This window comes from Achroia grisella, unplaced genomic scaffold, assembly GCF_030625045.1.
Source record: "Achroia grisella isolate CSIRO2021 unplaced genomic scaffold, CSIRO_AGI_Agris_v1 utg1112, whole genome shotgun sequence".
Taxonomy (NCBI): Eukaryota; Metazoa; Arthropoda; class Insecta; order Lepidoptera; family Pyralidae; genus Achroia; species Achroia grisella.
Window position 1 is genome coordinate 1,377,426 of NW_026712582.1, and position 16,745 is coordinate 1,394,170.

At 33.2% G+C, this 16,745-nt stretch overlaps 1 protein-coding gene across 1 annotated transcript in view; it reads right to left on the reverse strand.

Moving 5' to 3' along the window:
• Positions 1–16,745, reverse strand: part of LOC131849771 (neuroligin-4, Y-linked) — a 145,749-nt gene that overhangs the window by 68,593 nt on the left and 60,411 nt on the right. Inside the window, exon 2 of the mRNA XM_059199892.1 lies at positions 7,814–8,372. Coding sequence (XP_059055875.1) covers positions 7,814–8,267 — 454 coding nt within the window. The 5' untranslated portion in view covers positions 8,268–8,372. The remainder of the gene's footprint in view (positions 1–7,813; positions 8,373–16,745) is intronic.

A 16,745-nucleotide genomic window follows, 5' to 3' on the forward strand; every position in this document is an offset into this window, starting at 1 on the left:
GGGTACTAGACATACAAATACATAGATATATATTTTTTTCCTAAATACATATATATATACATTGACGACCTCGGTGATCTAGCGGTCTAGCACACCGCTTTACGTCCGATGGTAGCGGGTTCCATTCCTCGCACGGCACAAACATTTGTATTCATGAGTATGATTGTTTGTATCGGTCTGGGTATTTTCTAAGTATAATATGTATGTATTTACGAAAAAGAAATTATCTATGTATTTGTATCAGTCATATAGTACCCATAACACAAGCTTTAACTAGCTTAACTTGGGTCTAGATGGCGCTGTGTGAATTGTCCTGAGATTATTATTATTATTATATATATTATACGACGGCCTCGGTGGTTCGCCGGTTAAGCATCGCCTTACTTCCAATAATATATAATCATTGATTGGATTCTTCACCCGGTACAAACATTTTTGATTTTTTTGGTTCGGTGGTTCACCGGTTAAGCATCGGCTTAACCGGTGAACCACCGAGGCCGTTGTATTAATATATATCTATCTATCTAACTATCTATACTGTCTTATAAGCCTTCTACGATATAAACTCGAGCAACTTATACAAATAAAATTACTAAAGTACGATTATTAATTCCAGTCAGTAAAATGACAAGTGCAACTATCACTGATACAAAAAAGTGTGACCCGCTACAATAGTGATGTCCGGCAATCAATAGACTTAGACATTTAGTCACGCTTTATTTTATTAGGTATCGAAGACTTTTTTTTAAATTTTAAATATTTAATACATATCGTATTAAACAATACGATTTTAGAAATATGGACCTTACCAGCATATTAAAATTTCTCACTATAACATTATTACAAAAGCTGGGAAAAAATGTAAAAAGAGATTCAGAGAAATTAATACTAGATTTTTTATTTATATAAAGGCAAATTGATATTGAATAAAAAAATGTAATCTCGACTAACTTTTAATTGTAAAAACTCGATTCTACCACATCACTATTTATTTGGTATTTGGCGGTAGATTAAAAAAAATGTAATGACTATTCAAAAGTGCTTCAATGTAAGTTTATTTGAATAAATGATTTTCTATTCTATTCTATTCTATTATTTGGGACTAAAAACCTGCAACACTGGAAATGTCATTTTATTGACTGGAATTATTACTCTTACTTTAGTGTAGTTACTCGCCCGTGCACACTCCCTCGTCTGAACGCGATTTCATACCGCGTTTTGAATTTGCACGTACTAGCCATTAGTAACCGAGATTTGGCGAATGCGAATAGCAACATTTTGGAATCGAATCGCAAATCGAGTGAATGCTAAATTGATTTTGTATTAAACCGGAATCGTGTTGCAGACACAGAAACCCTAATTGATCCTTGTTTGAAAAGAAATGGTACAGAATAAAAATGTGGTGAATATTTAATGCTATGTTTACACTCAACCGCTTCCACTGCCACTCGCGCTGCCGGAAATATTGCCGGGCGACAACTGAGCGAGGGCTGAATGTGACACGCTGCCACTCGCGCTGCCAGTCCTTTGACTCGCGCACGAAAAACCGACAATCAAGGGAGCGCCGGGCAGCGCGAGTGGCAGCGCCAATGGCATGAGAAGTGTTTCCACTCGTGTTTATACTCTCGCGCTGCTCACTTCCGTGCTCACTTCCCTGCCCACTCGGGCTGAGTGTAAATTGGCATAATAGTATATACTTGAATTATATTGATACTGATAAATTAAAAAAAATGTTACTTATCTATATTTTAAGTATTTCTATAAGTTATTTATTATCTGCTACAAGCTACTTTACGACTAAATGGCACTGTTTAAATAATAATAGTTATAATCTCAAGAGAATTCACACAGCGGCATCTAGACCCAAGTTAAGCTAGCAAGCCTGTGTTATGGGTACTAGATAACTGATACAAATACATAGATTTTTTTTTCGTAAATACATACATATTATACATAGAAAACATTCAGTGACCTATATAAACAATCATACTCTTGAATACAAATGTTTGTGCCGTGCGTGGAATCGAACGTGACATCGGTGTGTTAATCCACTAGACCACCGAGTCAAATCCTGACATTATTATTATCATTTAATAACCGTTTTTATTTTATTTATTTATATAACTTCAATGCACAAAATACCAAGGTAAAAGTACATATGGCGGACTTAACGCCTTAAGGCATTTTCTACCAGTCAACCATAGGCTGTGCAGAGAAAAACTTTTTACCTATTTTTACTTTAAAACAGTATAACTATATATCGTTAATGGAAATCGTAGTAAATGCCCACAGGCGCGTCATTGTAACGTTTATTTAAAAGCCGAAAGACAACTCGTTTCGGGGAATGGCGTCTGGAAACCACACTGGGGATTTATGATGGCGTCCAATTTGTAGGAGTAAAGTGATTTCTATTCCAATATATTTATTTATTTATTTATATAACTTTAATGCACACAGTACAAAAGTAACAGTACATTTGGCGGACTTAACACCATGCGGTATTTTCTACCAGTCAACCATAGGCAGTACAGAGAAAAATTGTTGGCGGTGCAAAAATAATCATAACAAAAAAAAAATTAAATTATTATATTGTTGTTATTTATAACTCTTTATTGCATCTTTAAGAAAAAATACAGAAAAAAACAATAATCATCAGTATGTAGGTACAAAAGGAGGTCTTATCGCTTAAGCGAATTCTTCCAGACAACCTTTGGGTAGAGGAGAAAAGTCAGAAGATGGTGGATGACGGAAGATGGAATGAATAAACATAAAAAAAATACAAGTATATCATACATATATATATATGTACATATATTTACAATATAAATACATATAGATACATTATCCATAAGACTTGTTTATAGATTTACCTCAATGTTCCCAAGAAGTTGAGTGAAATATCGATAATGAATCGTGAAACTAATCCTAAAGATGGTAGGATTGCCTCCTGCCATGTTGGATTCGAATAACTGTGCTGACATGTCAAGAGTTTCTTTCACTTCTTAGTCGACAGTTAACAATGAATCTGTCTACTTCATTTGTGATAATAACCGTGAAGATATGTTTATTACTCCTTGTACATCACGACTAGTTGTTTTATAGTTTACAAAGACCGACAGACAGTCACACTTTACTATAAAGAAAAAAAGTTACAATTAAAAAAAAAGGAGGAGACAAAAATGGCCTTATCGCTAAACGCGATCTCTTCCAAATCCGGAACGAAGAGAAATAATATTAAAAGTCTCGTTGGAGCCATAATTAAGTAGGAGAATCCAAACAATTAAGGATTAATAACAATTAACAATTACGCATTACATTTCCAGGATAATACCCGGTTTAGGAGAAAATATCCGTGTCAAACAGTGATAACAATTCATTTTTATGATATTTGATACAAGAATCCCTGTGTCCTTTCGAATTGAAATTACGATGGTTTCAGCTGAAGTTTGAACGCCTAGCGGTGTTCTCAGATTAGGAGGACTACAATAGTTATTTAGTAGAGTGATATCTGCATTTCTTCTCATTTTTTTTCTGTTAAATAATGGCCAGATGTTGTAAGTAAAAATGAATGAAAAAAAAAGAGATGCTTGTAGAGACGTTTATAATAGCAGAGCGCAGTGACAAAATTAATATAAAACAATTGTATATACAGAACATCATGTATTAAATATGGGTAAAAGAATATATACAAACTGCCAGTGTTTCTCATTGTAGGCCTAACATAGCTGGCCATTATGGCTTGATACACTGCGAAAATTAAAAAAAGAATTCAAAATATATTTTACAGACTCTTATGATATGTTAAGTATACCGTCAGTTTAGAATTCTTTTTAAGTACATATTTTCAATAATACAGATTCATTTTTAAATTCAAATTTGGAAGAATAGAATGACCAGCATATTATTGCAAAAGCAAACAGTCTAATCAGTGCTCGTAATCCAGGATGGTTTAAAATTATTGCTGTACGATATTCTCTTATCGCTTATCACTTAAACAATGCATACAGCTATAACACATCTCCACAAGTCTGTGATAAAAGCAACGCTGACGAAACCAGGCGCACATGAAGACAGAGGGATTTTCGTAATATTCCCGGCTCAAATGCAACGGGTTTTTTGGCATTGCTTTTTATGACTTTTTGGAAGCCACATAAACTGACGCTGAGAGCGTTCATTACCGCAGACTCGCAGAGTCTACGTCATTTGTCAATTTCAAAAAGAAATATTATTTAGTTTTCATAAGAGAATAGCTGTTACCTGCTAGATAAAAGATAGGATATGATCGTCCTCATTCAACAATCTATCTTCACTTAAAATTTTATTAAGTTCTGTTTTATCATAAAAATGTAACAAACCGATGTATAGATAAATGGACACATTTTTCTGTCCCTAATATTAATACTTAATATTTATTTCTATAGTGAAAAATTAAACATTAAACTATTCCATTAAAAAAGTTAAGTTTTCTGTTATCAAAAAGTAATTGTAAAGTAAATTGTATATTTTTTAAGGTTTTTAATTTTAGGTTCTTTGTTGTATAATTAAGTTATGTATATATATCATATTTAGTTGTTGTGAATTACTTGAAATTGTATAAATAAATAGATATTATTTTAATTTTCCAAACATATATTCGTTAATCACAAAGCAAAATATAACGTATTCAATATAAAAAAAAACTGTCAAGCATCGAGAGTGGTAAATACCTTTATGTACCATAAAATTATTCGTGTTAAGGTTAATTATCGGTTAACAATATAAATTATTTATTATATATTGCATGACTGATTAAAAAAAAAGTATCATCACGTCAAGTACCTTACAGGGTAGATAGATGGAAGAAAGGAAAAACATTTACTGTCAACCATTATTGACAAATATACATATAAATAAATAAGTAATCTCAGGACAATTCACACAGTGCCATCTAGACCCAAGTTAAGCTAGCTAAAGCTTGTGTTATGGGTACTAGACAACTGATACAAATACATAGATATTTTTTTTTGTATATACATACATATTATACATAAAAAACACCCAGACCGATACAAACAATCATACTCAGGAATACAAATGTTTGTCCCGTGCGAGGAATCACACACCCGCGACCATCGGACATAACTTCATCTTCATAACTCATCTCATGAATCGGTCATTGATTCAACCAACCAAAAAAAATTTTTTTTTATACTACTATGGTGGCAATCAAGCATACGGCCCATCTGATGGTAAATGGTTACTGTAGCCTATGGACGCCTGAAATACCAGGGATGGCAGGTGCGCGTTGCCGACCTTTAAGAAACCTTAATATACCATTCTTGAAATAAACTTTAACAATTTTTGAAAATTTCTAAAATGTTTGTATCCCAAATATTATATTTTCCATTTTTCGGCATTTAATTATACCTGGTTGAAGACAATGAGGCCTAACCCTCATCTCAGCCAATGTTTAAAATCCCTCATTTGAGAGGTCTTTTATTAGATCCTGGTTTCCTAATTACAGAAAATGGGAGATTTAATTGAAACTGGGCCTCATTTGAAGTGAAGAGTTTGCCATAATTTCCGGATTTTAATACGAATTTACCACAACATACTCATATTATATCTATTTTATTATAAACAACGTTAATATACTAAAATTAATGTAATAACAAACGTTATTATAAACTTTTTATACTTAAGAATTCAATCATATAGTAATCGAATAATCATTCAGTATATTACTTATAAGTATAATACTTTTCGGCTTTTTTTATACTATAATACGTATTATACATATAAATCTTCCTCTTGAATCACTCTATCTATTGTTAAAGACTACATTAAAATCCGTTGAGCGAAAAGATAGCGGAAGCGACTGACGACATTTTATACAATGTAAACATAATCTCACACACTCATAACTCACACACACACACAATCACTCACACACACATGCTCTAATGCTCATAAATTAGAAGTATCACTTGTTTTATTTCATATACATTGTCTTTCTCGAATCGAATCAAAGCTTGCGTTATGGTTATTAAACAAATGATAGAAATACTGAAATGATATTTTTTTGTACATATATATACGTAGAAAACATCCAGAGCAATATAAATAATCATACTCATGAATGTTTTTACTTTGCGAGGAATCAAACAATATAAACCGGTGTGCTAGACCACTAGAGCACTGATGCAGTCCTATGAATTTTGTGCAATAAAAAAATCGTTACAAAATCAGAAAAAATATATACATAGTTAATGTTACAATGTCAGAATAATACACACGATCGTAGTCATGAATATAAACGTTTATAATTTGCGAGGAATCGAATCATAAAGCGATGTGCTAATCCGCTAGACCACCGATACCGTCTTATGAATTTTGTGTATTTAAAAAATCGTTACAAAATCGGAAAAAATATATACATAGTTATTATTACAATGTCAGAAAATACACACGATCGTAGTCATGAATACGTTTATAATTTGCGAGGAATCGAATCATAAAGCGATGTGCTAATCCGCTAGAACACTTCAGTGGTGGAATTAAAAAAAACGTTTAAAAATCAGAAGCTGTCTTATGAATTTTGTGTATTAAAAAAAAATCGTTACAAAATCAGAATAATACAAACAATCGTACTCATGAATGCAAACGTTTATAATATGCGAAGAATCAAACAATAAAGCGATGTGCTAATACACTACACCACCGATGTCGTGAAATTAAAAAAATCGTTACAAAATCAGAAGAAATATGAACATAGTAAATGTTACAATGACATTAATAATTGCTTTCGCTTCACATCCAATTAAGGGAGCTTACATTTTACAAAGGGATACATTCGTATCATTTTTAATTTCACCCTGTTTCCATTCAATTTTTTTCCCGTCCGGTTCTTGTTACGGCGCAATGAATGTGATTTCCTCTACCAAGGGTAAAATCTCTTTTGAAAATTGGCTCTGTCGACCGCTCGGCCTATTCAAATCGTTTTTTTTCGTAAGTTAGTTACTTATATATTTCAAGCTTTCTATAAACGAGTTTGGGCTTAATTTCATATTAATATTATTAATGTAGTCAATTATATAATTATTTAAAAATATACGTGGAAACCACAAGTTCATTTATTTATGATTATATTTCTATTTATCTATATATGTATACTTACATATGAATGTGGATGGTTATAAGAACAGAGGAAGGCCGAAAAAGAGATGGATGGACTGTTTGAAAAATGATATGGTAAGAAAGGGAGTAAATAAGGAGATGACTGCGAACAGAATGAATGGAAGAGAAAAACATATAACGCCGACCATACATGGATGGGATAAGGAAGAAGCAGATGATGATGATGAAGAATGTAACAAGGCGAAAACGATTTGTTTGGTGTTTAGGGTTCAAGTTAAAATGAAAGGAGAAATTAAGATGAAATTTTCATATAATACACTTAAATATGGCAACCTAATAGACTAAAGAAAAATACCTCCCAAAGAGATCGATTAAATATTCTGAATAACTCCATTTACTATTTTAATAATTATTTAATTATTAATTTATAGATGGGATATATCATATATGTATATATATATATATATATTATATATATAAATATTCTATTCGTTATTAGGGGAAGATAATTATATAGTCTTATATGATACCCGCAAATACAACTACTTAAAATAATAATGGAATTAAAAATCAACTATTCCAAAATACAAACTCGATTTATTATGACAACATCAAATAATAATTATTTCTCATTGATTCAGCTTTATTGGAACGTAAGAAGCAAATTAAGCTAACGATGAATAAACATTAGAATTACCTTGAGCTGGTGCGTAGATGTTCAAATATAGACAATCCTCAGATTGGTTTGTTAGGAACGGTAGAATTCGCTTTAGATATTCCAACCTTCCTTTGGAAATTCTTTTCAAAACTGCCGTCTCGTTTCTTATATCTGGCAGCACTTGTGGACATACTGGACTAAATTCTTCAGCGATTTTTACGCCTGACCATTGAGCACCTGACACTGGCGGCATGAACCTTAAGGAACCAACTGGTGGAGATGCATAAGGTACACCTCTAAATACTTCAACTGGTTCTAGGAACCGTGATTCTGGTGTGACGATGAATCCTCGGATATCACCGTATTTGGTTCGAACAACTCTGGAGCTTATTAGCGGCTGGGGAGGTTTCTCGTCCATTGTGCTATCGCCTCTCACCAACCTGGATGTTAGTACGGGAAATGTAATGAAGTATACTATGAGAAGCATTAACATCTTTCCGCTTCCACCGCCACAGTTCTAGACACTGGCTGTTGGTTGGTGCTATAAGTCGACCATTTTGGGAGCAGGCTCTTCTTTTGCGAACCATTTACCGGTTGTCTGAAACAATGAAGAAGTTTTAGAATAGAATAGAATAGAAAATCATTTATTCAAATAAACTTAGTTTAAGCACTTTTGAATAGTCAACATTTTTTTTTAAATCTACCGCTTATTCGGAAAGCTGTCTCATCACAAGAAGAATAAGCAAGAAACTTGTGTGTTGCTCTTTTAAACAATCCTTGTAAGTTCACATTTTACAAGTCGAAACGTGTGAATACCAACTACCAACCTGCACTAATTTAGTAGTGATAAGAGCAGACCAGTCCCTACAAGCAGCACTCGTTCACGAGTATGACGGATGAGCCAGCCATCACTGCGCTCGATCATATTTTAGGGAGCCCAATGACCCGGCCCACCACGCCGCGACATGTCTGGACATTTTAGTGAGCATGACTACTCATTCCACTCGACCACGTCACAGCTACAAAAATTACTATATGGTAGTTACAGTATTCGCACTTTACATGAGGATGCATGCGGCAATCAATACAAAAGCCGCTACGCTATCATATATCAAGAAAGCAGTATGAAAAATAAATTATAACGTTGTCCGCAAATAAACTTACACTTGCTATAATTATATTGTTATCATCTATAAATTCATTTATCCTAAATATTCATTTTGTATTATGCAACCAATTAAAATGTACCTATTATGGATTTATAATAAGAAATACTAATAGACGATTAAAACAAGTTTCAAATTCACGTTAAACTTTGCTGTTCTTAATTTAATTTTAGAAACAATATTATTTCAATGTCTTATGAATAGATACTGGGAAATTGTATACAGCGTGTAATTTAGAGGTAACATAATAAAACAATAATAAATTTATTTACAAATTTTGTTTTAAATAATATTTCTTATGATTCTATCATTACTATTATGATAATTTATGATAGATTTTAGAGTAGTACCTAAAATTAATTTATTTAGCAAACAGAAAAGTCTTTTTAAATTAATTCATCATCATCATTACATAGTATAAAACAAAGTCGCTGTCTGTCCGTTCCTATGTATGCTTAAATCTTTAAAACTACGAAACGGATTTTGAAGCGGTTTTATAATAGATGTAGTGTGGAATCACTCCATCTATTAAAAAAACCGCTCCTTCGTGGAGGAAGGTTTATGTATGTATATAATAGATGTACACACGTGCGAAACCGGGGCGAGTAGCCAGTAATATATTCGGGGCGATCTACCTAAAATCCTTAAAAAATGCGCTTTCCAACAGTAACCTTATGTACTGTTGGAAAGCGCATTTTTTAAGGAAGGTGCAACTATAATGAAAAATATTGCAGAAATGGGGAAAATATGTCGCAACCGATGTTGCGCAGGTGAGCTAATAGGAATTTTATTAATTTAGATAAAGAAAAATGTATTAATACAGGTAATAATACAACATTTAATCTAATTAAAAATTTACAATAAGATACCAAAGGATATATTGGAATGACCCTTAAATAAATTCAAAACATCTGTTAAATTATATATACTGAGCAAGGCCTATTACTCACTAATCGATTACTTACGACGAGCGTGCATGGAAATAGTTGTTCATGCACTGGATATTCATTTAATGTTAGACATAGACACCTATATATATACATTATAAATAAACAGGCTTTAAAAAAAAAGAAATTAAATTAAATTTCTTGCCAATTCTTCTCAATTGGATATATATACTAAAAATTATAATATTAAAAAATTAACGTTCATAAACGGCTACAAAGTCCTACATGAATAATTGCTTTTTGAATTAGAATTCAAAACCGTAGTCTAATTAGAAAACATATCGATTTAGTGAAATGTATAAATGGATCAACTGTATCACGTATTCATGACACGAGCGAGCCAACTCTCATTATAACACGGTGTTCAGTCAAACCTTGAACACGCCCTACTAATTATATAAGCTTTAATATCCTCTTTTGTAGCGCCTGATTGAATGTTACCTATTTCTAAATAGTTTTCCTAAGATGGGGAACATGTTTTATTTTTGGTATAAGGTACAGTGTCATTTAAATACATTTGACGGGCTTGGTGGTATAGCTGTATATAGCACACCGCTTTAGATCTGTTGGTCGCGCGGTCGGCTCCTGGTACGTTCCAAAAATTTGTATTCATGTGTATGATTGTTTGTATCGGTATAGTTGTTTTCTATGTGTATTATGTTTATATCAGTTGTCTAGTACCCATAACAAAAGCTCTGCTTAGCATGAGTCTAGATGCCGCAGTGTGAATTATCAAGAGATGTTATTACTATCTTAGTATAATTTGCCATAAAAAGTAATGTCATAATCATATACATGATATACTTAGAAAACTGGATAAGACGCGGCGAGAATCGAACAAATTGGAAATTTATTCAAGAAACGTACGTCCAGCAGTGGACTAACAGATGCTGAAAGAGAAGAAAAGAGAGAGAGAGAGACAGAAAACAGCCAGAACGATACAAACAATCACAGTCATGAATACAAATGTTTGCACTATGCGAGGAATCAAACCCGGGACCATTGGAAACCGTATCAAAACCAATAGGCTAGAATATAATAGATTGAAGCCATGAGTTTTTAACATCCATTATGTTCTTTATGATTACAATAAAGGTAAAAGATTCGCTATTGAAATTACTGTTCTTAACGCAGACAAATACATTTTTGACTTCAATTCCATCTCGTCCTACGTTATCTCTTCGAAACTTTAGGTGAAATAAAAAAAATACGATTTACGATTTCCCTGTTTACGTATTCAACGAATGTGTAAGACAATTTCTTAAGGGGACATAACAAGATACCCGTGCACCAGATAGTTTCCTCCGTACCGAGTTATTGGCGCAATAAATTCGAACGAGATAAACATACAAGTAAACAAGCAGTACTCGTAAAATGTCCTTTTTCAAAGGAATCGCTCGGACATAAAATGTGGAGATAGGGATTTGGGATATTTATGGAAAGCGAATGGACGTACAAACTAACGGCGCGGTTGTAGATGCCATAACTGGTGAGTTGGAATTACTTTTGTTTATGAGATTGGAGTGACAGACAAGCTGACGGCCCAGCTGATAGGAGGCGATGCCTATATATATGAACAGTACTACAGACATCACGTTATCATGAGACAGATCAGGATATCAGCGACTAAAATGCCTCATGCCTTTTATCCAGAAATTTCAAGACTTATCTCACCTTTCCTCTAAAACACAGCTTACGTGGCAAGCTGCTTGGCAGAGCATGAGGAGAGCAGGTGAGGAATATGGGATTCTTGTCCACCAAAAATATCAGCTCAGGTCATCATAACTAAATTTAGTAAAATTATTAAGGGTAACTCAAAAATTTCGGAAGAGACTATACTATCTTGAAAAATCTTACATGGAACTATATCTGAAGTAACATCACCAGTAGTTTACAAATTAAAAAAGAATAATCAAAATAGTTCTGACACAAGCTATACAAGCTATAAACCTCCTATATCCACTCATCTGCGAAGAGCCTTATTGGACTCGGACACTATAGCCCCATCTGTGAGAAGTCCTGTAATGGGTCTCACAGAGGGGCGTTAAAGTCATTTTGACAGCTAACAGTTGAAAGATCATGAAAAAAGAAGAACTGAACAGAAACTAAAACTTGTTAATCTGATTTTTACAAGCTTGTTTTTAAATCATTATTATTATCATTTATACACACAAAAACTGTCACGTGACAGAGTAAAGAACCAAATAAAGGATTCAACCCTTACACAATTAATGGTAACACACATCAGCCCTGACGAAGGGTTGAAATCGATATTCCAGCCTTAAAACTTTACGGCATGACTGTCCAAATAAGACGAAATTTCTAAGCGCAGCTCCAAATTGGCTAAACACGGAATTATTACCCAACATTAAGTAATTACACGTGTTATTTACAGCAACAATTTGCATTAACTAGATGGAAATTAACTCGTGTACAGTGTTGCCATATGACTACATGGTATTTCCCCAAATTTTGTTTAAACTACCTCAAAAGTTATCTGTTGAAGAAAAATCTGTATCCCGACGACTAATTTTTAGACCGACTCGATGGGTTTTTATGAAACTGATGACCTTTCTTTTGAGCAACTTATTCCACTTTTCCAAACATATTTTAGCCATAAAGCTTTTATTTTGAGTTTTTTAGGGTCCTACACATACCAAAAACCTTACTGACACTGGGAGTGTTAGTCTCTTTTCCTTACATGCATTTATTTCCCCAAAATTACCCATTCGCCAAACAAATCCCACAATTTCGGGTAAACCGTCACTCTGGCATCACTGTCTCTGTACTGGTTTGGTAATTTTTAATGCAGCAATTATACGCAGTACCTACATAACAGCGTCATGAAGTGGGTGATTCTGTTTTTAATTTCGCCAAAAAGAGTGAGTATTGGTATATAGCAAATTTTCTAGGTATCGTCGGTACAAATGTCCAGTGTATATATGTACCGACGATCTGGTCAAGATCGCTGGAAGGCATTGAATGCGAGCAGCACAGGATCGATCGTCATGGAGATCTTTGGGGGAGGCCTATGACCAGCAGTGGACGTCTTCCGGGCTGCGATGATGATGATAATGAGTATACATATTGCAATAATATATAATTAAAATGAATTAATGTTTGTTGGTTTGACTAAAACTCGAAAACTGCTAGACTGTTGTAACTAATTTGGTTTTAAAATATTTGTAGAAGTCTAAAGAAAGTGCAAAATGAAAGAAAACAGAAGATTAAGAATATTTATAGAATGTTAAGAATATTTATAGAGTGGAAAATTCTGAAATCAACTTTATTATGAACTTCCATTTTAATTCTAATTTTTTTCTATACTATGATTTAGGCAAATAAGCTCAAGGCCCATCTGATGATAAACGGTTACCGTAGCCTATATCCACCTGAAACAACAGTGGTGTAACATGCACATTGTCGACCCTTAAGAGACCTTAATATACCCTTCTTGAAAATTCCATGCTGTAGTCTCTCGAGAAAACCACGGCAGGTATTTCATTCCACAATCTAAGTGTATACGGGAGGACGCTACTCTGAAACCACATTGTCCGAGACCACTTAGGTTCCAACGTGTGGGGACGAATTCCCAGTCGACGAGCGGTGCGACGGTAAAAGGTAGCCGTAGGCATCATGTCTAATAAATATAGACTGTTTTAAGTAGCTTTATATATATAATCTCAGTTATAAATATAAATTTGATGACATACGCAGTATAAACATATGACAAATAAATACAGTAATATTTTTAATTCAAGTAATATTTTTAGATTCCATTTAATTAATGCTTATAAAACTGATAGTCAATAGTCTAGATGGACGTCACTAGTTTTAAAAGGATGTAGGCACAACACTAATCATGTCCCACACATCTGTACATTTACATTTGTAACTACGTAATTATAAGAACTTTTTAAATAAATCTTACTATACATATCAATCATAAAAGTATACTATTTGCAAATATACTGTGTACCCGTTTTCGCTAATTTCTTTTATCTAGAAATCACGCAGACAAATACATTACACAAAGTACTATCATTTTTTTTTATTTACTTATTCAATTAACACAATATAAATAGCTAATTATGAACACTTAGCTTTAGAGAGTTACAATTTTTGCAAATACATATAACATCAAGACTGATACAAACAATCATACTTATGAATACAAATGTCTGTACCGTGCGAGGAATCGAACCCGCAATCAACGTAACTATACCTACCTGTGTCAAGTAAATTTAATAAGCAAATATCTTCAAGATATTTTTTTTTTATTTTTTTTTTTTAATACGAATTTAGAAAAAAAAATCTTTAAGATACAATCGAATCATTTACATTCTAAAACAGATATGTTATGTTAATTTCGTCATGATTGCGATTCCATTTGATCACTTCTAAAATTAAGGTTTCCTTTTATTTTAAATGAGAAAATGTTTAGCATTCCAAATGTACAAAGCTTCCGCTAAATTGCGCACGCGTACTTTATGTTTTAACTGACAACTGGAGGGAAGTAAAAACAAACATAGGAATCGCCGACTAAGTGTCGGCGATTCCTATGTTTGAACAATTGAACGTGTTTTGCTTAATCATTGCCGTTGGCGACACAGAAAATCTCGAGAGGACGCCCTATTGTAAGGTAAAATTTTTAATTACGTCTACAGTAGCATTTTTTTTTTATTTTGATATTTTTTTAATGGAATGATGCACCCGCCTGCGCTAACGGTTAACGCTGGCGGCACCAGTGGAGGATTATAAGATGAACATGAGGTTAGCTCAGTTAGCCCCTCGTAACAAATTTACCAAGGATTAATCACTGACGGTTTAACGAGAGGGACCACGTGGAGGTCGTCCTAATATATTATATTGCTAGAAATGGGGTTAGTTAGTTACTAGTGTCTATTTAACCCATTGTGACGAATTCACCAGGAATTTATCATGATGGTATCCAGAGGAAACCGCGTGGATTTCAGCCTGACATGGTACATCGCCAGGAATAGGATCACTAGTCCCAACTGTTAACAATCCCCTCTGCTTGTATTCAGGGTTAATTGTAAAAAAAAAATATCTTAATAATTCACACAGCGCCATCTAGTCCCACGTTAAGCAGAGCTAGAGTTATGGATACTAGACAATAAAAATACTAATATACATTTTTTTATAAATATATATATATACATAATATACAAAGAAAACCGACCGATCCAAACAATTACCACTTATGACTGCGAGGAATCGAAGTCAACCACCAAAATCATTTATTATTAGTTCTCCTGGTGTACCTTTTTACATTTATAATAGTTTATTACACTAGCTACTTGCCCCGGCTTCGCCGAGTGTACATGTATTATGCATATAAACCTTCCTCTTGCATCACTCTATCTATTAAGAAAAATCGCTTCAAAATCCGTTGCGTAGTTTTAAAGATTTAAGCATACATAGGGAGGGACAGTCAGCGACAGCGTCTTTGTTTTGTACTATGCAATGATGATATAACAATAAGCAATTGTTGTAATATTATTAATTTACTATAATTAATATTATTATTAATAATAATAATAACGTATTACCCCCGTAGAAAGGGCGATATATAAAACATGTATAAAATAATAATAATAATAAAAATGTAATTTGACTAATTTTTAACAGTTGATAAGTTATTATAGTTCATATTACTTCATTCGGTATATATTACCGAATGAAGTAATATGAAATATAATAACTTACGTATACCGAACTTCCTTAGTCTAAGCTGATTGTACGACCGGCTTGCTTACTGGAGCAAAATGCGCTTGGTAATACTGGCCATAAATAAAAAAAATCGAATTTAGAAGAAAAAAATACAAAAAAAAAATAGAAGAAAATGGACGCTCTATATTTCAACTATTAAAAAAACAAGATAATTGTTTTTTTAAAATTAATATAATATAATTGTTTTTATCAAAATATACACTCGGCTACTAGACTGTACTAATCATCTGGACGTTCCTGAGTAAAGGTGAGTAGGTTTGATTCGTAATCCAACAATAACAAATAAAGATTTTACAGCAATTACTGACAAACATTACAATAGTCTCAGTTATTCTCCTCAGTTGTCAGAAATAGTGGTAAAATCAAAACAAACAGTCCCAAAGTGGTTATCGCTTAAGTTAAATATGACGACATTTGGACAAAGGCATTATGTCGATCAGGACAAACAGCTATTCGCTTTTATGATACTTCCCGACCTAACAAAGGATATCGGAGCTTGATAAAGGACAACGGATGTACCGTTTACTGGCTTATAGGGTTCGCACAATAACTATGAATTTTAGTTTTATAATCACCGTTCGAAATACTTAGCGTATAATCTTTATTTAATATTATCTGTGCCCGCGGCTTCATCCACGTGAAGCTATAGCCTATTTGTTATTCGGATGTATAAGGTATGTAATTCCTACGGAATATTGTAGCTTCCTTTTAGCGATTAAGGCTGTACTATGATTTAATTAAAATTAGCCTATTATGAACCAAAAATAGGCAACACTAGTTAGTGTTGCCTATTTTTGCCGGTGAAACCGTGAGTACAGTTGTACTCACGGTTTCACCGGCGATCACACGCGTGAAATTTATAGCCTATATATTGCTATATTACTGTAAAGTTTGATCAAAATCCGTTCAGTAGTTTTTGCGTGAAATAGTAAACATCGATTCATACTCACAAACTTTCACGTTTATAATATTAATAATATAATAAACCAGGTCAATTCACACAGCGCCATCTTGTCCTACGCTAAGCAAAGGTTGTGTTATAGGTAATATACAACTGATATAACTAAATGTATACATTTTGTTGTAACTGACTAATGAAGAAAT